This window comes from Leucoraja erinacea, chromosome 8, assembly GCF_028641065.1.
Source record: "Leucoraja erinacea ecotype New England chromosome 8, Leri_hhj_1, whole genome shotgun sequence".
NCBI classification, from domain to species: Eukaryota; Metazoa; Chordata; class Chondrichthyes; order Rajiformes; family Rajidae; genus Leucoraja; species Leucoraja erinaceus.
The window spans coordinates 6,990,995-7,018,895 of NC_073384.1; the positions used below are offsets into that span (position 1 = coordinate 6,990,995).

At 43.9% G+C, this 27,901-nt stretch overlaps 1 protein-coding gene across 4 annotated transcripts in view; it reads left to right on the top strand.

The window, feature by feature from the left end:
• pak5 (p21 protein (Cdc42/Rac)-activated kinase 5) overlaps positions 1 to 27,901 on the top strand; it is a 151,852-nt gene that overhangs the window by 116,125 nt on the left and 7,826 nt on the right. For all 4 annotated transcript variants that reach the window (XM_055638936.1, XM_055638939.1, XM_055638937.1 and 1 more), the window contains 4 exons: positions 8,527 to 8,985; positions 15,987 to 16,120; positions 25,759 to 25,885; positions 26,492 to 26,617. In XM_055638936.1, coding sequence (XP_055494911.1) covers positions 8,527 to 8,985; positions 15,987 to 16,120; positions 25,759 to 25,885; positions 26,492 to 26,617 — 846 coding nt within the window. The remainder of the gene's footprint in view (positions 1 to 8,526; positions 8,986 to 15,986; positions 16,121 to 25,758; positions 25,886 to 26,491; positions 26,618 to 27,901) is intronic.

Below are 27,901 nucleotides of genomic sequence, written 5' to 3' on the forward strand. Positions count from 1 at the left end.
TTAGGTCAGGTGTCGGGGGTTATGGGGAGAAGGCAGTGGAATGGGGTTCGGAGGGAGGGAGAGATCAGCCATGATGGAATGGTGTAGTAGACTTGATGGGCCGAATGGCCTATTTTTGATCCTGTCACTCATGAATTTATGACAGGTGGAAATATAATTGTGACAGTTAACCCCCGTCTCCCACCTAGGTTGTAATTTATGGACAAATGCTGCACACATTTTAATTTTCAATATTGCTGATAGTTGCATCTGTATAATGTGACCTGAAGAGAAAACCTCAAGGAAAACATCAAGAAAGAATAGTCAGCATGCTAAGGGAGAACGTGTAATACAGGTCCACTACCGATTTCCCAGCAGCTGGTAGTCCATCACCTCCTTTACTCCGGGCAGCTGGATGCATGTATGGTCTACACCACCACATCATCCATAGTTACCGCTTGTCGATTGGTGACCGCTTCTATCAAGGAAAGAGTACTATTTGCTTTTATATTAAGGTTCACTTACAAATGTGCTGGTTACAATATGTTAAGCATGCCAGCTGTTTCAAATAGTAGTGGATCTAACAGTGGTTATTGATATGGTGATATTGGAAGGATGGAATATAACTTATCTGCTTCGCTAACTTCATGTTCATCATTATTAAATTAACTGGCGGTGCATTTGCATTCAGTTTAATTGTTTTTCTGCTGGCAAAGGACGATCATATACTCAAAGATGAAAATTAACGTAACGTTCACATGCTTAATCTCAAAGTTGAATGTGTCCATTTTTTGGGGGTGGCACGGTGGAGCAGCAGTAGAGCTACTGCCTCACAGTGCCAGAGACCCGGGTTTGTCCCTGACTACAGGTGCCTGTCTGTACAGAGTTTTGTACGTTCCCCCCTTGAACTGCATGGGTTTTCTTCGAGATCTTCGGTTTCCTCCCACACTTATAAGTCATACAGGTTTGTAGGTTAAATGGCTTGGTGTAGATGTAAAGGTTGTCCCTAGTGTGTGAAGGGTAGTGTTGATGTGCGAGGATCACTGGTTGGTGCGGACTCGGTAGGCCAAAGGTCCTGTTTACAATTCAACACTACAAAGGACATTTATTATCACATACACCAATTGGTCGAGTGAAATTTGACTTGCCATTGCAGCACACAAATAAAGATAAGACACAACATTAAAGAATTTAACAATAAACATAAAAACATCCCCCCACAATAGTTCCCACTGTGGGGGAAGGCATCAGAAGTCCAGTCCTGTCCCCTGTTCACCCACAGTCGGGCCTATTGAGGTCTCTGCAGTTGCCGCTATGGCAGCCCGATGCTTCAGGCCCTCTCGCCGAATGATGAAGCTCTGGCGTCGGGTGAACAATCTCAGCGGCTCGGAGTGTCTGGAGCGGCTGCTTCCTTCCCGGAGACTGCGGCTCCTGAAGTCCACGGGCCGCGCTGGTTGGAGCTCCAACACTGGCGACCTCGGCGTGAGATCCCAGGCTCCGCGGTGTTTAAAGTTCACCGCCGCCCGCGGCTGTTATCTCCACAGACTGCAGCTCCGCGATGTTGGAGTCGGCGGTCACAGCACTCCGGAGCTTACCGCACGGAAACCCGGGTAAGGCATCGCCCACTCCACGATGGTGCTTCAGCGCTGTGCCGCTGCCGAAGCTGAAGTCCTGGCCGGTCCCGGCAGGAAACGCCGCTCCAGACTGTTGGTAGGCCGCGGGGAAGGGGCGAAAACACGGCTCGGAGAAAAGCCGCATCTCCGACCAGGTAGGGACTGAGAAAAATAGTTTCCCCCTTTCCCCCAACCCCCCCACATAAAAAGACTAAAAGACCTCCACACGTTTACCTCACTAAAAATAAATAAAGGGTGAAAGGGCTAACAGCTACTGGCAGGGCAGCCATACTCGACGGCGCCCCCTACTTTTAGAAAGACAATTTACACGCTATATCTCCAAACTAATCTAAACTAAGCTTTATAAGTTGTAAGTTGTAAATCTTTATTGTCATTTCCTGAGTATTCGCATACTCAGAGGAAACAAAAAAACGTTTCTCAACCAGTGTCCATTCAGTTTTCGTTACAAAATAAATAGCAATTAAAATTAAAATACATGTCATGAACAATTTAACCCTCTAATAACATTCAATAACATTCAACAGCCGTTCCGACCGGCAGCGGCACAACAGTGGCTCTGCTGCAGTGTGGGGGGTTTGTGCGCGATACTTGGCAGGGGGGAAAGTTCATTTAACAGTCTTATAGCCTGTGGGAAGAAGCTGAGGAGCATCCTGCTGGTTTTGCAGCTGATGCTCCTGTACCTCTTCCCAGATGGGAGGATGGTGAAAAAGTCATGCGATGGGTGGTAAGGGTCTTTGATGATGGAGATGGCTCTGTTGATGCATCTCTTCTTGTATATGTCCAGCAGGAAGGGGAGTGGAGCACCAATAATCCTGCTTGCTGTCTTCACTATCCTGTCCAGTTGGTGCCGTTCGTACGCCTTGCAGCTCCCGAACCAGGAAGTGATGCCGTATGTCAGTGTGCTCTCGACAGTCCCCCTGTAAAAAGTCCGTAGATGTGTGGTGGAGAGGCCTGCTTTCCGTAGTCTTCGGAGGGGGTGAAGTCGCTGCTGGGCTCTCTTGACCAGAGCTGTGGTGTTGGCCGTGGACGTCAGGTCATCAGACAGATGTAGTCCTAAGAACTTCATGCTGCTGACCCTTTCCACATCAGCTCCGTCGATGTGCAGAGGTGCATGGTGATGTTTCCCCGCCCTCCTGAAGTCAACCACCATCTCCTTAGTTTTTCCCACGTTAAGAATGAGGTTGTGGGATTTGCACCAACCTGTGAGCAGCTCCACCTCCATCCTGTACGCCGATTCATCGTTGTCACTGATGAGACCCACTACTGTTGTGTCATCAGCGAACTTGCTGATGAAGTTGTTATTGAGTCTGGCAGTACAGTCGTGTGTCAGCAGACTAAACAGAAGGGGGCTTAGGACACAGCCTTGGGGTGAGCCAGTGCTCACGGCTATGGTTTTTGATGTCCTACTGCCCACCCTGACTGTCTGCTGCCGCTGCGACAGGACATTATAAATGTGTGTGGATGACTATTGATAGTTTCTAACTCCCCACTTTCCCTCTTCCTTGATTATTCACTTTCAAAGAAGCATTCTGAAACGGGAATACCCAGAGACAACTGGTCAACTTTCTTCGCACAGTTATTCCTCAGGCAATCCATGCCTATTATCTAGTATAGTAGCATGCTCTTTGGCAAATTAATCTGTGAGTGACACCTCCCAATTCAAAGTTCAGCATAGCAAAACTAGAAGGGATTAGTGGGCATATTGTGATTCCATCAAAAATCAATTTAAAAGATGAAATGGGCAAAAGCATATAACAATGCTAACTGGAGAGTTTTATTCATAGGTTGTAAATTTGAGGAGTATGTAAAAATACCAGAGATTAAAAGGTAAAAAAGTAAGCAGCTGGTGATAGAAGTCATTTTTTGTTCTCCAGTTTTGGGGGCTGACACTGTTAGGAATATTTGAAGATATTAGAAGGTAGACAAAAGTGCTGGAGAAACTCAGCGGTGAAAATTCAAACTAAAGGGTTTCGGCCCGAAACGTTGCCTATTTCCTTCGCTCCATAGATGCTGCCTCACCCGCTGAGTTTCTCCAGCACTTTTGTCTACCTTCGATTTTCCAGCATCTGCAGTTCCTTCTTGAACATTGTTGAAGATATTTGTTGGAAACAAACAAGAACAGCAGTCTTGGAAGGAGATAGACACAAAATGCTGGAGTGACAGCCAAAATAGTACTGTCTACTCGATAAAGGCGGTCAGGCAGTGTCTCTGGAGAGAAGGAATGGGTAACATTTCGGGTCGAGACTGTTCTTCAGTCTTCAGTCTTGTATGAAGTCTTCAGTCAGTCTTGTATGGATGTGGTTTCTTACACAACAGCCTCCACCTGTGATTGGCAATACTGAGCACAGACAGTTGTAGATGTAGGATTGTGACTGTCCCCCATTCCTTCTCTCCAGTGATGCTGCCTATCCCGCTGAGTTACTCCGGAATTTTGTGTCGACCACTATATTTTGATATGTCTTGTGTTAAAGTTATAAATTATATTTTTTCTGTGCAAATAAATGTAAAGATTTACCCAAAGTAAGCACAAAAAGCTGGAGTATCTCTGCGGGTCAGACAGCATCTCTGGAGAAAAGGAATGGGTGACGTTTCTGGTCGAGACCCCTCTTCAGACTCGACCTAAAACATCACCGATTCCTTTTCTCCAGAGATGCTGTCAGACCCGCTGAGTTACTCCAGCTTTTTGTGTCTATCTTCAGTTTAAACCAGCATCTGTAGTTTCTACCTACACCTTAAGTAAGCAATTAGGTAGGATGGCATGGGGGGTATAACAACGGAATTTGTCTGATAGATCCATCCATTTAAGTTTTGTAGTAATTTGCACTCTGTGACTGGTATTTATTTCTGTGTTGCTGCACGCTGGTTTCTTAATTCCTTTACCAATATTCCTTCCCAGACCCCATGGTGGCACTGCTTTCTGGTAACAGAAGGAATCTGAAGTATTTATTCCACTTATCCTTTCCTCGATTCACACGCCGTGTTGCCATGGTGATGTTCGGCAAAAGAATTGCTGAGCACACAGCTTACAGATTTTTTTTTTTGTATCTAATGTTAATTTACGGCAACGATTTTCCACTTGGATAAGTTCTGCAACGTAACCCACCCATCAATTTACTCGTAGATTTTTAGCCCTGTTACAAAAAGCATACTGTTCTCGTGATGGGGATGTTTGGCCAGAGAAAAGGTCTACTGTGACTTAATAAACGCACTCTGCAGCATCAAGCTGTTACATTTTCCTGGGCTTCTGTGAAAGATCCTGTGATGTAACATCATCTGCAACGCTGACCTGATCTTGAATGGCGACGATTTTTTTTTTGCAAACTGCGAAAGGTTTTTACTCGGGAACTCGTTAATTCTTAGCAACGTGCAGATGCTTTTAAACAGTAATGCGGCAAAATAGTATCGGAGGACACATTACGCATTTCCCCTATCCAGACACAAAGCTATGCTATTACAGCAGTGAACTGGAACAGCCATGCTTCTTGCTAGTGATGTTGATGAATATGGGAATGCTGTTGAAGGCTTTCTGCTTATAGCTTGTCACATACTCGTATTTGTTCAATGTATTATTATTAGAAATTATACTTTATTAGCCTTATACATTATGTATATATTTTATGTTTGTAAATGCACAGAAGAGATAGAAACATAGAAAATAGGTGGAGGAAAATAGGCCATTTGGCCCTTTGAACCATCACTATGATCATGGCAGATCATCCAGATAATATTACACATGTATGTTATTTTAAATTCACTTCTTTTTCAAACAAATAAAACTAATGAAGTTATCCACAGTGCTTACTATCGTGTTGGCCTTCGACTCAGTCACGCAGAATGGAAAGGTTATAACTTTAATCGCTTTTTGTTTCCGTTAAGTCAGAAATTCGGCAAAAGTTAAATTGCCTTGATTTTCTTTAGTCGTAAGTTGTAGTTGGAAGGGGAGAAAGGAACATAACCACTTTGTTGTAAAACCTTGGTGTAAATAATATAATCGTAAATGATACAAGATAACTTAGAGAAACAAGTTGAATATGTGTTAAATCTCATTTATATCATATTAGATACAATTGTTCAATTTGTTCCACTGCATCCATTTATCTTGGATCTTTGTCTTTTGGGTTCATATTTTGCAGCATTTCATAGGCAGTAGTAAAACAATCAAATAATAAATAGGAGGCAAAGACTCGACTCGACCCACCTATAACGTCACCTATTCCTTTTCTCCAGAGATGCTGCCTGACCCGCTGAGTTACGCCAGTTTTTTGTGTTTGTCTTCGGTTTAAACTAGCATCTGCAGATCTGCAAATAATTTTCCTTTACTGCTAAGTATTACCCATCACCTAACTGCATTCTTAGGAATCTTAAAATTAAAGGGCCTGTCCCACCAGCATGCGACTGCATGCGGCGAGCGCGACCAAACCGGAAGCAGGGGCCCCGCGGAGGTCGAGTGATCCCGTACGAATTGACGTGAAGTTCGAGCGAAGTCCGCGTGAAGTTCTCGCTAGGCGTACGCTGTCAAGACGCTGCGTACGGCGTCGAGACGGTGCGTACGCCCGTCGAGGCGGTGCGTACGGCCTCAATGCGGCTGCGAGCCAGCAGGCCGTTGCCGCGCAGAATCTTTGAACAGTGTCAGTTTTTCGGAGCCCCGTGGGATGTCGGGACCAGCTCCGCACAACTCCATACGGCTCCGGCGATCGAAGTGGGACCGGTCCCGCGAGGCCGTACGGCTCAAGCGACCACGTTAGGTCGCGCTTGCCGCATGCAGTCGCATGCTCGTGGGACAGGCCCCTTAAGAATACGGGCAATTATTCTGCCACATTGGAGTAAAATGCATTGAAGCTTAAACTTCCTTACAGCTCTGCCAGTTAATAAGAAATCCTAAATATTTTCTTTGACCATAAATGACACAAATTAAATGTTAACCATGGTGATTAACAATCTAAGTTAGTTTTCCTAGTTTAGGATTGAGATCCTAAAGGGCCTGTCCCACTTGAGCGACCTAATCTGCGAGTTCTGGCGAGTTCGCCCAAAACTCGTACGCGCAGCATGGTCGTAGGAGGTCTTCGTAACTTTCCTTCATGCTCAAGAGTGGTCTCCACATATTCTAGGTCGCGGCGTTTTTTTCAATATATTTTTTTAAATGCCCGCAAGTAAAAAAAGGTCGCCATGGAAAAAATTGATACTTTTTTTACTCGTAGGTTTAGTCGTAGTAGGTCGGCATGTTAGTCGTAGGTAATCAAGGGTAGTCGAAGGTAGTTGAAGGCAGTCGTAGATAGTCTTCATCATAATCGAAGGAGGTCGTCTTCACTCTCCACTATTCGGTGTCCAATTTTCCCGAAGTTAGTCGTAGCTAGTCATAGCTAGTCGAAGGAGGTCTTCAACATGTCATTTTTTCAAACTCTTCTAAACTCGCCAATTAGGTCGCCCAAGTGGGACAGCCCCTTAATACGGTAATGAGGTTCACTAATAGTTATCTAGCAATTGTCTGTAATTTATATTTGCACTCCGTATTCTTGCTGTCTCCAAGCGACTTGTTCTTTATGCCAAAGGGACTGACAGGCCCCTTCAGCTGCCACACCAATACCATATTGAAAACAGCTGATCAAACATGTAGAGAAGCAACTTCACAATTACCCTCTCCCTGTTTGCTGGCTTTACCTTGCACTAATGTTATTCCCTTATCATGTATCTATACACTGTAAATGGCTTGATTGTCATCATGATTTGTCTTTTTGCTGACTGGTTAGCATGCAACAAAACCTTTTCACTGTACTTTGGTACACGTGACAATAAACTAAACTGAAACTGTTCTTCAAGTTCAAGTGAGTTTATTGTCATGTGTCCCTGATAGGACAATGAACTTTGCTTTGCTTCAGCACACAGAACATAGTAGGCATTTACTGTATTTGATCACAGATCAGTGTGTCCATGTACCATTGTATAAATATACACACATGAATAAATAGACTGATAAAGTGTAAATAACTGAAAATGGGTTATTAATGATCAGAGTTTTATCCGAGCCAGGTTTAATTGCCTGATGGCTGTGGGGGGAGTAGCTATTCCTGAACCTGGTTGTTGCAGTCTTCAGGCTCCTGTACCTTCTACCTGAAGGTAGCAGGGAGATGAGTGTGTGGCCAGGATGGTGTGTGGGTCTTTGATGATACTGCCAGCCTTTTTGAGGCAGCGACTGCGATAAATCCCCTCGATGGAAGGAAGGTCAGAGCCAATGATGGACTGGGCAGTGTTTACTACTTTTTGTAGTCTTTTCCTCTCCAGGGATCGATCAATGAAAAATTCTTCTCTTTTTCAATTTCAGGCAGGGAATTATTTCTCCTTCAAAAGTCTAACTTCTCAGTGATAATCTTTTAAATTGGCCCCCATGTACAATGCAAACTCAGGTGTTACTCGAGATTTCAGGTGCATGTTAGTGGATCTAGAACTCAGGTAATCCCCATCTCAACACCAGATAGCAGTGACAAATTGATGCTGCGGCAGTTCTTTTTCTGCAGCCTTAGCATAAACTAGCCGAACGATGTTCTACAGCAGAATTCAATTTCACAGTTCAGTTGGGTCCTTGATTACTCTGCCAAATTCAGATTAATGCGCAATTAACTAACATGGATCAAGGGACTCTTGGCAGGCAGCCAGCAGCGGTGCTGGCAATTGATAGCGCTGTTGTGTTTTATGTCCTGTCCGTCCACGAGCTCTGCTGGTCAAAGTGATTGATTAAATGAATCAGCGTTTGTAATTATTTGCAATTGTGATACATCATGAGGCTACGCCTAAGGTCTTCGATTGAAACTCTGTACATTTTGTCATGAAGAGGTTATTTCATGCTGGCAGGGGTTATTAGGTGTGCAGTGAGCAATACATGAGCATAATTGGATTATCCCTTTATTTTGTGTTATAGGTGGATTATGAAAAACCACAAAGGGGTGTAAGTCCTCACATGACTGGGTCAGACACCTATCCTCGAGGCCCATCAAAACTACCTCAGTATCCAGCGAACCCCATCTACGCAGCATCAAGCCATTATTTTTCATCACCATATTCCAAAACATCTCAGTGCCACAACACGCCTCCTCAGTCGAATTTTCAATATGTTAACCAAGGTGCTTACCAGTATCCGAGTTGGAGCTCTTCGGTACAGCAGCCCCCAACTCGCGTGTCCCACGAACAGTTCAGAGCGGCCCTGCAACTCGTGGTCAACACCGGCGACCCGCGGGAGTACCTGGAAAACTTCATCAAGATTGGAGAGGGCTCCACCGGCATTGTGTGCATCGTGTCGGAGAAGCACACTGGCAAGCAAGTGGCGGTGAAGAAAATGGACCTCAGGAAACAGCAGAGGCGGGAACTGCTCTTCAACGAGGTTAGAGACCATCTCTATTTCACATGAAAATGTCTTTGGCTTGATGTAAAATATTACCCAAATTGATACTGACCCAATGAGTAGATCTAGTTAGCTCTCTGTGATAGCATCTGACTATTTTCCTGATCTGTATTATATATAAGTATTTATTTAGTAAATGTATTATAATATCTATTATATTGTATAATCTATTATATATATAACATAATATACATAATAGAATATTATATTGAATAATACATAAATATAGATATTATGTATATTTATGTATTATAAAATATAATGTTATTTTATATCACAATATATAATAGAATATATATTATATGAAATATAGTACACTATATATAATGTGTATAATAAATATAAAGAATATAATATATACTTGCGTAGGAAAGAACTACAGATGCTGGTTTAAATCAAAGGTAGACACAAAATACTGGAGTAACTCAGCGGGACAGGCAGCATCTCTGGATACTTGTATTGTATACAATGCATATAATAAATATATTATAGTAATATTTTATAAAATATATATTAATCTATTGTGAAATATATTTTATAAATTATATTATAAAATGTAATACGTCATTATTATATAATTAAATTATGTTAATATATTATGAATATATATTATATTCTTTATATATTATGGAGAAAGATGCATGCTGAGGTATACAAGCCAGTTCCAGCTGTTTCTCGCATACAGAAATACAGGTTGGGTGTTATGGACATGATTTGGGTGTTTACTCTATAGAGTATTCCCATTCTTAATCCCATTCTTAATTTCCAAAGATCTGTTAATGCAAATTGAAAGGGTTGTAGTGTGTTTCTGATTAGTTCTTTAAAATTTGCAATCAAAAGCTAACCATGCAGAGCACTTCATAGGTGAAGGTTGTCCTGGTCTTTTCCTTTGATAGTTAAACTTCCAAAGCAAATTTGGTATGCTAGCCTTTATAAATCAGAGCATTGAGTATAGAAGCTGGGATGTAATGTTAAAATTGTACAAGGCATTGGTGAGACCAAATCTGGAGTATGGTGTACAATTTTGGTCGCCCAATTATAGGAAGGATGTCAACAAAATAGAGAGAGTACAGAGGAGATTTACTAGAATGTTGCTTGGGTTTCAACAACTAAGTTACAGAATAAGGTTGAATAAGTTGGGTCTTTATTCCCTGGAGCGCAGAAGGTTAAAGGGGGACTTGATAGAGGTCTTTAAAATGATGAGAGGGATAGACAGAGTTGATGTAGACCAGCTTTTCCCTTTGAGAATAGGGAAGATTCAAACAAGAGGACATGACTTCAGAATTAAGGGACAGATGTTTAGGGGTAACATGAGGGGGAACTTCTTTACTCAGAGAGTGGTAGCGGTGTGGAATGATCTTCCAGTGGAAGTGGTGGAGGCAGGTTCGTTGGTATCATTTAAAAATAAATTGGATAGGCATATGGATGAGAAGGGAATGGAGGGTTATAGTATGAGTGCAGGCAGGTGGGACTAAGGGAAAATAATTGTTCGCCACGGACTTGTTGGGCCGAGATGGCCCGTTTCCGTGCTGTAATTGTTGTATGGTAATTTGGTTAATTTAAAACTACTCTCAATTAAATTCCTCAAGAGTTTTAACTTCTCTATTTGTTGGTTGTTCAGAACTCCTTTGTATTTGCCGCACTTTATTTTGGTAACAAATGCAGATTTTTGCGTAGAATATTTTGGGGTACAGCTTGGATTCACTAAAGAAAAGTCAGACATAAGAAGTCAGACATGAAATGGAACAAACTCTGAGCTTTTTTTCCCAACTCTCACACACAGTAATATCCCAACATGTTTCTTAACCACAGTTCTGATATTATAGGCAGGAATTATTCTACTACTTTAGAGAGGAATGGAGATATTTATTAAGAAAGTTTGTTTCTGATCTGAAGGGATCAATCAATGAAAAAATATTATTTTCAATTTCAGGCAGGGGGTTATTTCTCCTTCAAAAGTCTAACCTCTGATAAATCTTCTAAATTGGCCCCTAAATACAATGCAATCTCAGGTGTTGGACACTCTGTAATCCTCACCTGAACACCAGATAGCACGGACTCAAAATGCTGGAGTAACTCAGCGGGACAGGCAGCATCTCTGGATAGAAGGAATGGGTGACGTCTCGGGTCGAGACCCTTCTTCAGATGGTTTCGACCCAAAACGTCACCCATTCCTTTTATCCAGAGTTACCCCAGCATTTTATGTCTTGTCTTCAGTGTAAGCATCTGCAGTTCTTTCCTGCACGGATAGCAGTGACAAATTGATGCTGCAGCTGTTCTTTTCGGCAGTCTTAGCATAAACTAGCCAAGCAATGTTCCACAGGTAGACACAAAATGCTGGAGATTTTGAAACGTCACCTATTCCTTCGCTCCTTAGATGCTGCTTCACCCGCTGAGTTTCTCCAGCATTTTTGTCTATACACAAAATGCTCGAGTAACTCAGCAGGACAGGCAGCATCCCTGGAGAGAAGGAATGGGTTCCTTCCTACACTAAACAATGTTCCACTGCAGAAATCAATTTATTGATATTTTATGATGAATTTATCTGGACATTCCCTCCCCACCCAACAAAAACCCTCCAGCATTCTCATCATCCTTCCTGACTAATCTGCAGCCTTCTAAACTGACACCCTGATTGTTAATCTAGAAAAGAGCATTTATTTTTAGGAAGGGGATTAGGTTTGTTGTTACTGCGATGTTTTGCTTCAATTCTGTCATTTTCTCCGACCTTCTTAATGCAAACTCCATGAGTCATGTATCCCTGTCCTTTGGTCATCTGCCCGTTATACACCACCATTCCTTTAACTGAACGACTAGCAATGGTAGTCTTCAATTCCATTAAATGCTCAGCCTAACTAAGTGCCTCCCCTTCATCCTGCACCTTTAACCAGCTTTCTCAAAACCTAACAGCGGTTTAACTGTTCTAATCTCTCCCTCTTGAGTTTGGTATCAACTAATTTTTTGATCTCTTTGAGGCATTGGTTTTTAATTTTGAAAAGCCTTAAAATTAGTGCTTCTCAAGGATCATTTTGGGATCCATTACGTTGCCGTTTTTAAACACCTTAGTCTCCAGCGGGAAAACACAACTTGGTAAATTAGGAAGATAGCTTCCTAATTTCCTTTATGGCCAGCAGGAAAAGTTGGTGATTTTGAGAGCATTTTACATGATATTTGTGGTTTATTATGAGAGCAGTGGAATGTAAAAGTAAACAGACAAAGTAAACATTATGTCCTAAATATTGCAACCCAGCTATAAAACACTGGCTGCAGCTGTAGAGTTAAGGACCTGCATGCGGCAAGCGCGACCAAACCGGAAGCGGGGGCCGCGCGGAGGTCGAGTGATTCCCGTACAGGGCCGCTCCCACCAGCATGCGGCGAGCGCGACCAAACCGGAATCGGGGTCCACGCGGAGGTCGAGTGAGTGACATGAAGTTCAAGTGAAGTCCGCGGGACGACCGCGCGTCAAGACGCTGCGTAAGGCGTCGAGGCGGCTGCGGGCCGGCAACTCCAAGCGACCACGTTAGGTCGCGCTTGCCGCATTGAGTCGCATGCTCATGGGACAGGCCCTTATAGTGCCTTAGAGCACCAGAGAACCGGGTTCAATCCTGATTATGGGTGCTGCCTGTATGGAGTTTGTAAGTTCTCCCCGTGACCTGCCTGGGTTTTCTCCAGGAGCTCCGGTTTCCTCCCACACTCCAAACACATCCAGGTTTGTAGGTTAATTGGCTTGGTCTAACTGTAAATTGTCCCTCGTGTGTGTAGGATACTGTAAATGTATGGGGGTCGCTATTCGGTGCAGACACGGTGGGCGCTGTAAGGCAGCAACTCTACTGCTGTGCCACTGTGCCGTGCTGCTTTCTGTCAGCACAGAATGGGCCTGTCCATTGATCTAAGAGCCAGATTCCCAGGGGAAGGTTGACCTCTACACCACACTGAAAGAAAGAATATGAGCGTGGCCAATAAGCTGTGCATCAGTGGAATATCTGCCTCAATAAAAATAATTTAGAAAACATTACATAGATTTATGGTGATTATCAAAAATGAGATGGTTACCAGAGAAAATTGACAAGGCCATCATCCAAATGTCTATTTTAAATCAAGTGATTACATATAAATCCATTCTGGTCTTGTTCTCATGTAATCTTATAATGACATGTAATAATATGAGAATGTTATTTGTAGGTTAATTGGCTTGGTGTAATTGGTATAATAACATGAAAATGTTATTTGGAAACACTGAGACTAGGCTAGTGAAGAATGTAAGCTAGAAGAGGTATATGTGAGCATTTATTTAACAAAGTGACTGTAGAGCTAGTTCTGTTGAATTATTTTTTTAATAAAAATATTTCTAATTTATGATTTGCATGACATTGCTGGCAGTAGACTTTAGACTTTAGAGATACAGTGTGGAAACAGGCCCTTTGTCCCACCATGTCCGTGCCGACCAGTGATCCCCGTACACTAACACTATCTTACACACACTGGGATCAATTTACTAATTTTACCGAAGCCAATCGACCTACAAACCTGTACGTCTTTGGAGTGTGGGAGGAAACCGGAGCACCCTGTACGGTCACAGGCAGAGCGTACAAACTCTGTATAGACACCAGCCATAGTCAGGATCAATCCCGGGTCTTTGGCTCTCTAAGGCAACAATTCTACAGCTGTGCCACTGTGCCATCCCTTGATTACCCCTTGAGTAACATTTGATCAGTGATGGAAAAGGGAAGCAACTGAATATATAATCCTAATGTAGAATGAAAAAATATTAAGCACAGAGATAAAGAGCATGGAAACAGGCCCTTCAGCCCATCAAGTTCACTCTAACCACTGACCACCCATTTATACCAATCTTGTACCATTCCTTAGTTTTCATTCTCTCCATATTTTGAATAACTGCTCCCAGATGGCACCCACTCAACGCATACTAGGGGTAATTGACATTTGCCGATTAACTCAGCAACCTGCAATCTTTGCAATGTGGGAGGAAACATATGTACACGCTGGGAGAACGTGCAGACTGCAGAAAGGTAGCACCCGAGCTCAGGATTGATCCCATGCCTCTGACATTGAGACAGTGGCTCTACTAGTTGCACCGCTGTGCTATCATCAGGGCAATCTAGTGATAAATTAACAGAAATCAATCTTTTTTTTAATGTTATATTCAAGGTAATGATACATTTAATTACAGCCTGAAGAAGGGTCTCAACCCAAAACGTCAACTATTCCTTCTCTCCAGAGATGCTGCCTGTCCCGCTGAGTTATTCCAGCATTTTGTGTCTACATTTAAAGTAATGACTTAATTACAAATTAGTTATGAAGAGTATTGGCACTGATTTTCTTGAGAAATGACAGCAGTTTCACTTGGATATTAAACCCTTTATGGAATCCAACAGTGCAGCACCGATGCCATGCAAATACAATGCGAAGTCTACATATTGAACTTACACCAGCTTAGGTCAGTAACACAGGCACAGCCGTAGAGTTGCTGCCTTACGGCGCCAGAGACCTGGGTTCGATCCTGACTACGGGCGCTGTCTGTATGGAGTTTGCTTGTTTTCCCCGTGACCTGTGTGGGTTTTCTCTGGGTACTCCGGTTTCCTCCCACACTCCAAAGCCGCACAGGTTGGGCTTTGGTAAAATTGTAAATTGTCCCTCGTGTGTAGGATAGTGCTAGTGTACAGAGATTGCGGGTTGGTGGGCCAAAGGGCCTATTTCTACGCTGTATCTCTAAACTAAACTAAACTGTATCATTCCGAAGCAAAATAAATTTATTTTTCAGGTAATTAATGTGTTTTGAATGAATTGATTCATCAGGACGTTGCCTGGGCTTGTGGGCTTGTATTGTGGGGAAAGGTTAGATAGGCTGGGACCTTAGAGGTGACCTTATTACGGAGTACAAGATCATGGGGGGGTGAATAAGAGAATACCGACGTCAAACGTCACTATCCATGTTCTCCAGAGATGCTGCCTGACCCGCTGAGTTACTCCATCGCTTTGTGTCTTAAAGTGAACTTCCGTTTTTTTACCCCCAGGGTAGAGGATTCTGAAACTAGAGGGCAGAGGCTTCTCTTAATGTGAGATGGGAGAGATTTAAGAGGGACATCAGGAATAATATTTTCCATCAGAAAATATCTGGAATGAGCTGCCAAAGAAATTGTGGAAGATACAATCATGGCTTTTAAAAGACTTTTGTGGCAAATATATCAATAAGAATTTAGAGGGCAATGGGCCAAATGCAGGCGGACAGGACTGACCCCATAAGCCACTTGGCCGGCATGGAATCTGGGCTGAAGGGCCTGCTTCCGTGCTGTACATGAGTGACGAGCACTACTAGCAGGAAATTCTGGTCCAATAAATCTCTGGGGATCTCACTTGCATTATTGTTTTTGTTTACCTCCAAACATGATTCCTGTGCTCAATTTTAACAGAGGCTACTTCAGTAGATGTTCTTATTCCAAATCTTGAACGTTGAATGATAATGCACTCTGTCCATGCACTGTTTTCATAGACTTGTTTGAAGTCCAAGAAAATATTTATCAGTAAGAAAGAACTGCAGATGCTGGTTTAAATCGAAGATAGACAAAAAATGCTGGTGTAACTCAGCAGGACAGGCAGCATCTCTGGAGAGAAGGAATGGGTGACGTTTCGGGTCGAGACCCTTCTTCAGACAAAATATTTATCAGTTCCTTTTCCCAGGTCTGGATTGCCTTCTTCAGCCTTAATATTTTTGTCCCTCAATGCTAGATTTAGCAGAGCTTCAAGGCTGGAGAATGCCTACAGAATTGTCAATGGCTGTCCTACTAATGTACCACCACGTTCTTTATTCGGGATGATGTTTTTAATCCTATGGGAACTATCACTATGAATTTAGAAAGAGTATATAAATGTAAAACATAGCAATTTGTGTCCTGTCTTTTATGTTTTGCTTCAGAGATCTATGACTTCCTAATGTATATTTTTTTGTTTTAAATCTGAAGGTTGTCATAATGCGTGATTACCACCATGAAAATGTGGTGGACATGTACAACAGTTACCTGGTTGGAGACGAACTGTGGGTAGTTATGGAGTTCCTGGAAGGTGGCGCTTTGACAGATATTGTTACACATACAAGGTTTGCTTTCAATTCTCTAAATATTGTTTTTCAACAAAACTATTGTAACAATCAATTTTCCGATCTGCCAACTATATTGCTTTGATTATATTTAATGGAAAAAATAATTAACTGTAGTTAATTAAATGTACAATTTGAGCCCTACAAAATTAATTTTATTGATTTGTTCCATAAAGGCCAATGAATCTGCACATAATGCTGCAGTTCCAATAATGTTTCTTTCATTCATCTATTTACTGGGTAGACTTGAGTAAAGTACATTGAAATGATGCTTTCTCTATGGTAAGTAAGTAAGTTTATTGGCCAAGTATTCACATACAAGGAATTTGCCTTGGTGCTCCGCCCACAAGTAACAACAACATGACATACATTGACAGTTACGAATGACTCCGAAAACACTAAACATTAATAATAATAAAACATTAATGATAAAACACCATTGATCAGTTATACTTGGTACAATAATCGCATGTGCCATTGCCATGAAGATTGTAAAAGACTATCAGAAGCTTAAAATGAAAAGAATGTGCTTGCAGTAAAAGTACTGGAATGTCATGTCTCCAGAATGTAACCCCATACATCTCTGTAGTGGACTTTAGAGACGTAGCGTGGATACAGGCCCTTCAACCCACCCAGTCAGTGTCGAGAAGCAATTACCCCATGCACTTGCACTATCCTACACGCTAGGGGCAATTTACAATGTACAGAAGCCAATTAACCTACAAACCTGCACATCTTTGGAGTGTGGGAGGAAACCAGATCACCCAGAGAAAACCAACGCGGTCACAGGGAGAACGTACAAACTCCGTACAGACAGCACAGTTAGGATCAAACCCGGGTGTCAGGCGCTGTGAGGCAGCATCTCTCCCAGCTGCGTCACTATGCCGCTCATTTCCAGAATTCATTCATGATTTGCCCTCACTTGAGCTTAACTGGGTCAGATGCAAGGGGCCTATCTTGCTGGCCAGGTGATTACTGGGTCACAGGCAAGGAATTTTGGAGGCCAGGCCCCTGGAGTGGTTTTGGTTTATTATTAGGTGTAGGAAGGAACTACAGATGCTGATTTAAATCGAAGATGGACATATAAAGCTGGACTAATGACGCAAAAGGTCACCATCTTTTCTCCATCAGAGATGCCGACTGACCTGCTGAATTACTTTGGCTTTTTGTGTCTATCTTTGGTTAATTATTGTCGTGTACCAAGATATACGATGTGATCCGATAGAACTTTATTTATCCCAGGAGGGAAATTGATCTGCCAACAGTCATAAAATGCAAGATACATGAAACATTAAATAAAAGTGACGAGTGGAAAAGATTGGGGATGTGCAAAAGTTTTGGAGGGGGGGGGGGTGGGGGGGGGGTTAAAGTGAGAGTCAGTCCACCCCACGACAGAAGGGGGAGGAGTTGTACAGTTTCATACCATGAGAAGCTTAGTTTGCCTACATTCCAGTCAAAGCATATTATACTGTACATGAGGTCTATCAAGCCATCCACAAGTATTACAGGTAATGCAAAGCACAAAATACCAATGTGCAGACAATAACACAGTAGTATAGCATGGAATTAATTGCCACAGACGGCCGTGGAGGTAAAGTCATTGGGTATTTTTACGGCGGAGATTAACAGATTCTTGATTAGTACGGGTGTCGGGTTAAGGGGAGAAGGCAGGAGAATGGTGTTGAGAGGGAAAGATAGATCAGCCATGATTGAATGGCGGAGTAGACTTGGTGGGCCGAATGGCCTAATTCTGATCCGAGAACTTATGAATTTACTGCTGTAGAAAAAGTGCAGATTAAAAAAAAAGTGTAAGGACTGCAATGAGGTTGCTTGGGAGATCAGAACTATATCGTAGTTTCATGGAAGTCTGATAACAGCGAGGAAGAAGCTGTTCCTAAATCTGAAGCTCTGTATCTTATTCCTGACGGGAGAGGGGAAAAGAGGACAGTACGGTGGCGCAGCGGTAGAGTTGCTGGCTTACTGTGCTTGCAGCACCGGAGACCCGTGTTCGATCCTGGCTACGGGTGCTGTCTGTACGGAGTTTGTGCGTTCTCCCCATGACCTGCGTGTGGTTTATCCGAGATCTTCGGTTTCCTCCCACACTCCAAAGACGTACAGGTTTGTCGGTAAATTGGCTTGGTATAAGTATAAATTGTCCCGAGTGCGTGTAGGATTGTGTTAATGTGCGGGGATCGCTGTTCGGAGCGGACTCGGTGGGCCGAAGGGCCAGTTTCCACGCTGTATCTCTAAAACTAAAAAATAAATAAATAAGAGGGAATGACTTGGATGAAAATGATCCTTGATTATGTTGTCTGCTTTCCCGAGGCAGTGTGGTGTAGTTGGAGTTGGCAGAGAGACTAGTCTGCGTGATGAACTGGGCTACCTCCACAGTTCTCTGCAACTTCCTGCCATCGTGGACAGAGCTGTAGCCAAACCAAGAAGGTGTAGAAGTTGCAACTGTAGAAGTTGATGAGAGACTTTAGAGTTACAGTATAGAAACAGTCCCTTCGGCCCGCTGAGTCCTCTTTACTCTTCTCCCAAGAGTGGCTAACTCGTTTCACACTGGGGTGGGGCTGGGTGTAAGCACATGGGGAATGGAGTGAGTGGAAAGGGGAGGAGGGTGGTTTGCAGCGTTAAAGCCAACAGTAATGGGCCAGAGCATGTTGGGCTACCATTGAAGGATGTGCATGATGAAACCAAGTGGATTTGGAGAGTTCAGGTATACTTGGAATAATTGACCTGAAGTGAGGAGGTTGGCGAGGCCACATACCTCGAGCAGTATGTCCTCGCTGTGTCTCCAACCACTGTCCCTGCCAATTCCATTCACCGCCAGCAGTCATGGAAAGTGATCTCATGGAACAAGCTTAACCACCATGCACCACCCCCGTCAAGTCCTGCTGCTGCCACGCTTGTGCAGGAAAAGGAAAGAAATGTGATTATATATAATTATATGTGATAAATTACTTGGTTAAAGAGCAGTGTTTGACTTGTCAGCAGTGCCTATGTAGGTTGAAAGAGTATGAGTTGTCTGAATGTCAGTGTGCAGATAAATGGGTGGATAGATTTATGAGGATGTGAAACTGGAGGGGGAACAGTTACTAAGGAGAATGCTACTGCATTTAAACCCTGGCCATTTGACCCATGTCAGACAGGATCCGAATAGGTGTAGAAACAAATTGCCGATGTTAGTTCAAAATACCAAAGGTAGTCGACACACAAGTGCTGGAGTAACTCAGCGAATCTGGCAGCAACTCTGGAGAAAAAAAGGTTAGATGACATTTCAGGTGGGGACCCTTCTTCAGGCTGCTAGACACCCCTCTGAAGAAGGATCCCGACCCGTAATGTCACCTATCCTTTTTCACCAGAGATGCTGCCTGACACGTTGAGTTACTCCAACACTTTGTGTCTATCTTTGGTATAAACCATCATTGCAGTGCTTTGAACAAAGACACAAAAAACTGGAGTAACTCAGCGTGTCAGACAGCATCTCTGGTGAAAAAGGATAGGTGACATTTCTAGGGCAAAGGAGCAGATGATGTCTCGGGTCGAGACCCTTCTTTGTTTCAAGACCATGGAGCTGATTATTGACTTCAGGAGGTCCCATAATGGAGAATACGCCCCAATCGCCATCTACGGGGAAAGTGCGGAGAGAGTGTCCAGCTTTAAGTTTCTGGGCACTCACATTTCAGAGGACCTCACATGGTCCACCAGCACCGCTGCGCTGGTCAAGAAGGCACAGCAACGACTGTTCTTCCTGAGGACATTAAAAAAGACTGGTCTGCCCCAACAGCTGCTGACAACGTTCTACCGCTGCACCACAGAGCATATTAACGTATGGCATCTCTGTGCAGTATCTCAGCTGCACGGAGGCGGAGAGCAGAGCTCTTCAGCGCGTCGTCCACAGAGCGCAGAGGATCATTGGGACACAGCTACCAGCCTTGGAGGGCATCTACCACACACGGTGCCTCAGGAAGGCCGTCAGCATCCATAAACACTCATCACATCCCTGTAACGGACTGTTTGAACTACTTCCCTCCGGCAGACGTTACAAGGCCTTCTACGCCCGAACCTCCAGACTCAGAAACAGCTTTATTCCAAGAGCTATAGCGGCTCTGAACCGGCCCTGCTGAGTGCCCCCCCCCATGGACTGTCTCCCTCGGATGGTCACGACACACAGCTTATTTATTTATTTTACTTTTCTTTTTCATCGGTTGGAGCTGCATACTAAATCTCGTTGCACTGACGTGCAATGACAATAAAAGATATTATTATTATTATTATTAGGTAATATGTGTTATCTGAAATCCCTCTGAGCTCTGCATCCTAAAGCAAAATATTTAAAAACACGGAAAGCATTTGGTGAAAGTGGAACAATTTAAATGTATAGAGAAGTGTGTGATGAGCAGTTAATACAGTAGGAAGTGTAAAGAGTAAATTACTTTTTTTACTAGGTCAGTTGTATTTTCAGATGTGATATATAATTTTTGTAAAAGTGTAGGAAGGAACTGCAGATGGTGGTTTAAACCCCGAAGATAGACACAAAAACCTGGAGTAACTCAGCGGGTCAGGCAATCTTTGTAGTGTCTTTCACAATTTATTTATGAAGGTAGAACCTTGCTAGGAACTGGCTCCTTGGTTGGGGCTCCTATTAAGCCTTTGTCCTGGGCATCAATGATTAGTACGGGTGTCGGTGCTATAGAGAGAAGGCAGGAGAATGGGGTTAGGAGGGAGAGATAGATCAGCAATGATTGAATGGCGGAGTAGACTTAATGGGCCGAATGTCCTAATTCTGCTCCTATCACTTATGAACTTATGCAATCCTGTAGCGGCAACTGCGGAGGGCACGGGGAGACCCTGACCACGGGGAATAGTGGAGGAAGAAGACTGACTTTGGTGCCTTCCCACACAGTGGGGAACTTTGATTCTGCTGTGTGGGGATGTTTTATGTCAAACCCTATAGTGTGTTGTGTCCTGTTGATTTTTATTGTATGGCTGTATGGAAATTCATTTCACTGTGCCATCAGGCACACGTGACAATTAAATCTATCTTGAATCTTGAATCTTGAAATGTAAAATATGATTGTAGTAGTCCAAGAAAGAAAACTAGAAATATATTTAAATGCCAGTTGTTGTGCACTTGTTATTATTTTATGTTAGCTTTTTAAACTCCATGTTTTTAATGCATCTGTCTTGTTATTGTCATTGTGATGTTTCATTGCTCCATTTCATCCATTCCTCTCGCATTTTACCCGCAGTGGGTTTGTCGAACAGATGGTCTCATGGTCCCATATGGCCGATCAAGGATACCCACTGAACCATTTCCCAGTAGGTTAACAAATCTTTGTGCATGGCATGCCAAGCGCAATGGTAGAGATTGTCATCATGATTTATGCTATAATTATCAATCCTAATAATTAGTATTTCTTGGCTTTTTTTATGCATTGGAAAAGATGACAAGATCTTTTTTTTTTTACCCTGAAAAAAGATTTTTCGATCCTAATTTATTTCAATTTCACCCAATACCTGATTAATCGCACCCAATATTCACACAATTTTTTTTTTTTTAATTTTAAACCTGGCATTAAACAGGACTAGAGCCACCTACTGAAATATTTGAGTGTTACTGGCAGTGAATTGCAATCTGATCCAACAGCAGGCAACCTCGGTAGACAATTGACACGGAATTCAAAACAATAAGCAGAGCAGCAGCGAAGGCGTTTGGTCCATCAAGTCTTTAATGGCTCCTTCGAAGAACATTTAGTTCCACACTCTTGCTCTTTTCCACGTATCTCTGTAAGACCTTCTCAAGGTATTTATCTGATTCCCTTTGCAAAGTTGTAATTGAATCTATAACTACCATCAGTTAGGTTACGGTTTTGGTCGGGTTTATTTCAAGGGAGGAGAGTAAATTTACTACTGGGGTCATGTGGAGTAAGAAGGCATCACCTTTGCCTATTACATTGCTCCTAACTCATGCTTGAAATTATGGAGGATGATTCATGCACAAGCCAATATTCCTTGACCAACTTGGGTCACGTGTTGCAAAAGGCCAATCTGGTGTCCTTTTCAAAGAAGCTGCCAGTGATATGTGCTTTAAACTCCGCAAGTAGTCTTGGCAGTCTGTGTGGAGTTTGCACATTCTCCGTGTGACCGTGTGTGTTTCCTCCGGGTGCTCCGCTTTCCTCCCACATCCCAAAGACATGCAGGTTTGTAGGTTAACTGGCCGCTGTAAATTGCCCTTGGTTTGCAGGGAGTGGATGAGAAAGTGGGATAACACAGAGCAAGTGTGAATGGATGGTACACAAAAATTCTGGAGAAACTCAGCGGGTGCAGCAGCATCTATGGAGCGAAGAAAATAGGTGACGTTTCGGGCCGAAACCCTTCTTCAGACTGATGGGGGGGTGGGGGGGAGAAGGAAGGAAAAAGGGAGGAGGAGGAGCCCGAGGGCAGGGGGATGGGAGGAGACAGCTCGAGGGTTAAGGAAGGGGAGGAGACAGCAAGGGCTAGCAAAATTGGGTGAATTCAATGTTCATGCCATCCGGACGCAAGCAACCCAGGCGGAATATGAGGTGCTGTTCCTCCAATTTCCGGTGTTGCTCACTCTGACAATGGAGGAGACCCAGGACAGAGAGGTCGGAGACGGAGTGGGAGGGGGAGTTGAAGTGCTGAGCCACCGGGAGTTCAGGTTGGTTATTGCGGACTGAGCGGAGGTGTTCGGCGAAACGATCGCCCAACCTCCGCTTAGTCTCCCCGATGTAGATCAGCTGACATCTAGAGCAGCGGATGCAGTAGATGAGGTTGGAGGAGATACAGGTGAACCTTTGTCGCACCTGGAATGACTGCTTGGGTCCTTGAATGGAGTCGAGGGGGGAGGTGAAGGGACAGGTGTTGCATTTCTTGCGGTTGCAACGGAAAGTGCCTGGGGAGGGGGTGGTACGAGAGGGAAGGGAAGAACTGACAAGGGAGTTGCGGAGGGGGTGGTCTTTGCGGAAGGCAGACATGGGGGGAGATGGGAAGATGTGGCGAGTGGTGGGGTCACGTTGGAGGTGGCGGAAATGGCGGAGGATTATTTGTTGTATTGCCGGCTGGTGGGGTGAAAGGTGAGGACTAGGGGGACTCTGCCCTTGTTGCGAGTGCGGGGATGGGGAGAGAGAGCAGTGTTGCGGGGTATGGAAGAGACCCTGGTGCGAGCCTCATCTATGGTGGCGGAGGGGAATCCCCGTTCCCTGAAGAGCGAGGAGATTTCCAATGCCCTGGTGTGGAACGTCTCATCCTGGGAACAGATGCGGCGTAGGCGGATGAATTGGGAGTAGGGGATGGAGTCTTTACAGGGGGCAGGGTGGGAAGACGTGTAGTCCAGATAGCCATGTGAGTCAGTGGGTTTGTAGTGTATGTCGGTCAGAAGCCTGTCCCCTGCGATGGAGATGGTGAAGTCAAGGAATGGTAGGGAAGTGTCGGAAATGGTCCAGGTGTATTTGAGTGCCGGATGGAAGTTGGCGGTGGGTGGATGAAGTCAGTCAGTTGTTTGTGGGTGCAGGAAGTGGCCCCAAAGCAGTCGTCAATGTAACGGAGGTAGAGGTCGGGGATGGGGCCCTGGTACGTATTGAACAAGGATTGTTCAACGTACCCAACAAAGAGGCAGGCATAGCTGGGGCCCATGTGTGTGCCCATAGCTACGCCTTGTGTTTGGAGGAAATGGGAGGAGTCAAACGTAAAGTTGTTGAGGGTGAAATGGATGAATTGATGGTCCGAAGGGCCTGCTTCTATGCTGTCTCTTTCAATCAATCAGATTAATTTATTTTGATCACTTGGAATCTATTTACTGCTTTTATTTACATTGGATGAATTGTCAAAGTATTCTTATGTGTAACCATTCTGTAATATGCAAGATTACAGAAGATTCTTCCAGCTGTATTTGGTGTTTGTAGCAATTTGTGGCGTTTATACACTCAATGGAATGTTTTCACCCATTGCACATTTGAGAATTTTTCAGACTTGCATTTTACGTAAGTGAACATTTGAGTTGCGTATCATATGTGAGTGAAGATCCCTAAGCTGAAAGACACTATCTTCTAACTCCCAACGCTGAAATTCACCAGTCTACACCTGTATATTCATATGCTTTTGCCCTACCCATTTTTAACTTTAGGTGGCTGCATGGAACAAGCTGCCGGGGGAGGTAGTTGAGGCAGGGACTATCGCAACGTTTAAGAAACAATTAGACAGGTACATGGATAGGGCAGGTTTAGAGGGATATGGACCAAATGCAGGCAGGTGGGACTAGTGTAGGTGGAGCATGTTGGTTGGTGTGGGCAACTTGGGCTGAAGGGCCTGTTTCCACGCTGTATCACTCTACGACTCTGCAACTTCCCGAGCAAGGCTGCAAAATTCGAAAGCATTTTCAGGTGGCTTGATACTTTCCTAACGTGCTCATCACTGAATACTTATCAGCAGTAGAAATGAGCTTCTGACAAATATTCTAGATCTAAAGATCAAAACCAGTATATTTAACCTCAGTGCTTCTTTTGTTCACAAAAACATGCCGGTTGGCAAATCATTCGACGACAGATAGCACAATGGGCTAAGAGTTCGGCTGGCGACCGGAGGGTAGCCGGTTCAAATCCCGCTTGGAGTGCATACTGTCGTTGTGTCCTTAGGCAAGACACTTCACCCACCTTTGCCTGTAATGGAATGTTACGGCGGCAGGCGCGGGCACACCGCGACGCCCTGTGTCTCCCTTTCAAGGGAGATGCTAAAAATGCATTTCGTTGTCTCTGTACACTGACAATGACAATAAATTGAATCATTTCATTTCATTTTTTCATTTCATTCCTTGTTACTAGTGTCTGTGGTAAATCACCAGCCTATAAGCTACTTAAAATGTCAAAGGGCCTGATTGGGAATATGCACAGAGTATCTTGCCCGGAGTAGCTGAATGGAGGACCATAAAACATTGGTTTAAGGTGAAGGGGAAAAGATTTAATAGGAATCTGAGGGGTAACCTTTTCATACAATGGGTGGTGGGTGTATGGAACAAGCTTCCAGACGAGATAGGGGCAGAGACTATCCCAACGTTTAAGAAACAGTTAGACAGATACATGGATAGAAACATAGAAAATAGGTGCAGGAGGAGGCCATTCGGCCCTTCGAGCCAGCACCGCCATTCATTATGATCATGGCTGATCGTCCCCAATCAGTACCCCGTTCCTGCCTTCTCCCCAGGTTTGGACAGATAGGGCAGGTTTGGAGGGTTATGAACCAAACGCGGGCAAGTGGGGACTAGCGTAGCTGGGACATGTTGACCGGCGTGGGCAAGTTGGGCCGAAGAGTGTGTTTCCACACTGTATCATTCTGTATTAAAAATGTGAAAATCTAGTTTATAACTTTTTAAGAGTCGCCACTGTGCAACTTTTTTAGTGGAGCACATGATGAGGTGAAACACTTATCAAAACGTTTAGATTGTCATTAACAAAAAAACAGAAAGCAAAAAACATTATGTGCAGAGGGTTAGAGTTTCTTTGAAGAGCATAGAGTCTATGAAACGGGTAATGAAAACATCAGCAATCAGCCTGGAGACAGAAAAATCTTTTGACATGGGATAAAGTAGTTGTGATCATGTTTTTTTTTTTCAATTGCAGAATGAATGAAGAACAAATAGCAACTGTTTGCTTATCTGTTTTGAAAGCTCTAGCCTATCTACATTCTCAAGGTGTTATCCATAGGGATATCAAGAGTGACTCCATACTTCTCACTAGTGATGGAAGGGTAAGCACTATAGTTACTTCCTACAATCCAGATTTATGGTTGTATATCTTAATTGGATTAATATTAATATAATTTGAATCTTTAATAATCAACAAGAAGTTGTTTTTTTTTGCTCCCCCAATAGTTGTGTTTCAACTTGTCTCCAATTTTAAGTTAATGGAGATAAGGTGATAAACATCCAAAGAATACAGAACTGTACGGCACAGGACAGGGGCAGGCCCTTCGGCTCACAAAATACGTGGGAAAGAACCGCGGGTGCTGATTTACACCAAAGATAGACGCAAAATGCGAGTGTAATCGAAGGGCCAAATGGATCCTGCACCTATTTTCTATGTAACTCAGCAGGTCAGGCAGCATCTCTGGAGAAACGGAACGGGTGACCTTTGAAGAAGGGTCTCGACCCGAAATTTCACCCACTCCTTTTCTTCAGAGACGCTGCCTAATCCACTGATTTACTCCAGCTTTTTGTGTCCATCTTCGGTTGTGTCGAACATGTTGCCGAGATAAACTGCCCCAAATGAACCACATCTGTCAATTTAATTTGTTCATTTCTTCTTTTTAAATGCAGCAAAGTGATTCAACTAGTTTGCTTTTTATCTTTTTTAGATTAAATTGTCGGATTTTGGGTTTTGCGCCCAAGTGTCAAAAGAAGTCCCCAGGCGGAAGTCACTAGTTGGCACACCATACTGGATGGCACCAGAGGTCATCTCTAGATTACCCTATGGAACCGAAGTAAGGACAAGACCGTATGTTGTTGTTCATAAGGTCATAAGGAATAGAATTAGGCCATTCGTCTACTCCGCCATTCAATCATAGCTGATCTATCTCTCCCTCCTAAACCCATTCTCCTGCCTTCTCTCCATATCCTCTGATACCCGTACTAATTAAGAATCTATCTATCTCTGCCTTAAAAATATCCACTGATTTGGCCTCCACAGCCTTCTGTGGCAAAGAATTCCACAGATTCACCACCCTGTGTCTAAAGAAATTTCTCATCTCCTTCCTAAAAGAATGTCCTTTAATTTTGAGACTATGACCTCTAGTCCTAGACTCCCCCACTAGTGGAAACATCCTCTCCACATTCTCATTTTCACCCTACAAACAGCTTACAATGGCCTGTTTCCTTTATTTTCATTTTTTTTTTTTGCATATCTTTCATTCGTTGTTCTTTATCTCAAGAGTCAATTTAATTGTCATTTGGACCCCTTGAGGTCCAAACGAAATGCCGTTTCTGCAGCCATACATTACAAACACATAGACCCCAGACACAACATAATTTACATTTTACATAAACATCCATCACATCGCTGTGATGGAAGGCCAAAAAAAACTTATCTCTCCACTGCACTCTTTTCCCCCCCCCCGCTGATAACAGAGTCAAAGTCAAAGCCCCCGGCTGGCGATGGCGATTGTCCCCCGGCCATTAAAGCCACGCCGGGTGGTGCAAGGTCGCACACCGGGTCTTGGTGTTAGAGCCCCCGCGTGCGCTCGCAGAGTCCCGCGGCCATTCCAAGCCGCGCGGGGCGGTGATGTAAAGGCCCCGCTCCAGGAGCTCTTCGACCCCGCAACTCGGGCGGGAGAAGTCGCCGTTGCAGGAGCCCTGAAAAGCGGTCTCCCTCCAGGGACCCGCGGGCTCCCGGTGCCGCCGTCCGCCAGACCCGCAGTTGCAGCCTCCGAGTCAGCAGCAGCAGCAGCAGCAGCACTCCACCACCGCTCCACCCGCTCTGGACTCGGCCAGCTCCGCGGCGGTGAGGTGAGTCGGCACCAGAGTCCCCGGTTTCTTCTGTTGGAGGCCGCTCCTCATTTCAGCCCCAACGACAACGGAGTCCCGACAAGAAAAGGTCGGGTCTCCAGTGCAGGGAGAGATTTAAAAGTTACCCCCTCCCTCCCACCCCACCCCAACCCCCAACCCCCCACACACCACCCCAACAAAAAATAACAAAAAAACTACATGTAAACATAGACAAAAAATAATAAAAACGCGGACGGGCTGCAGAGGCCGCTGCTGACGAGAGT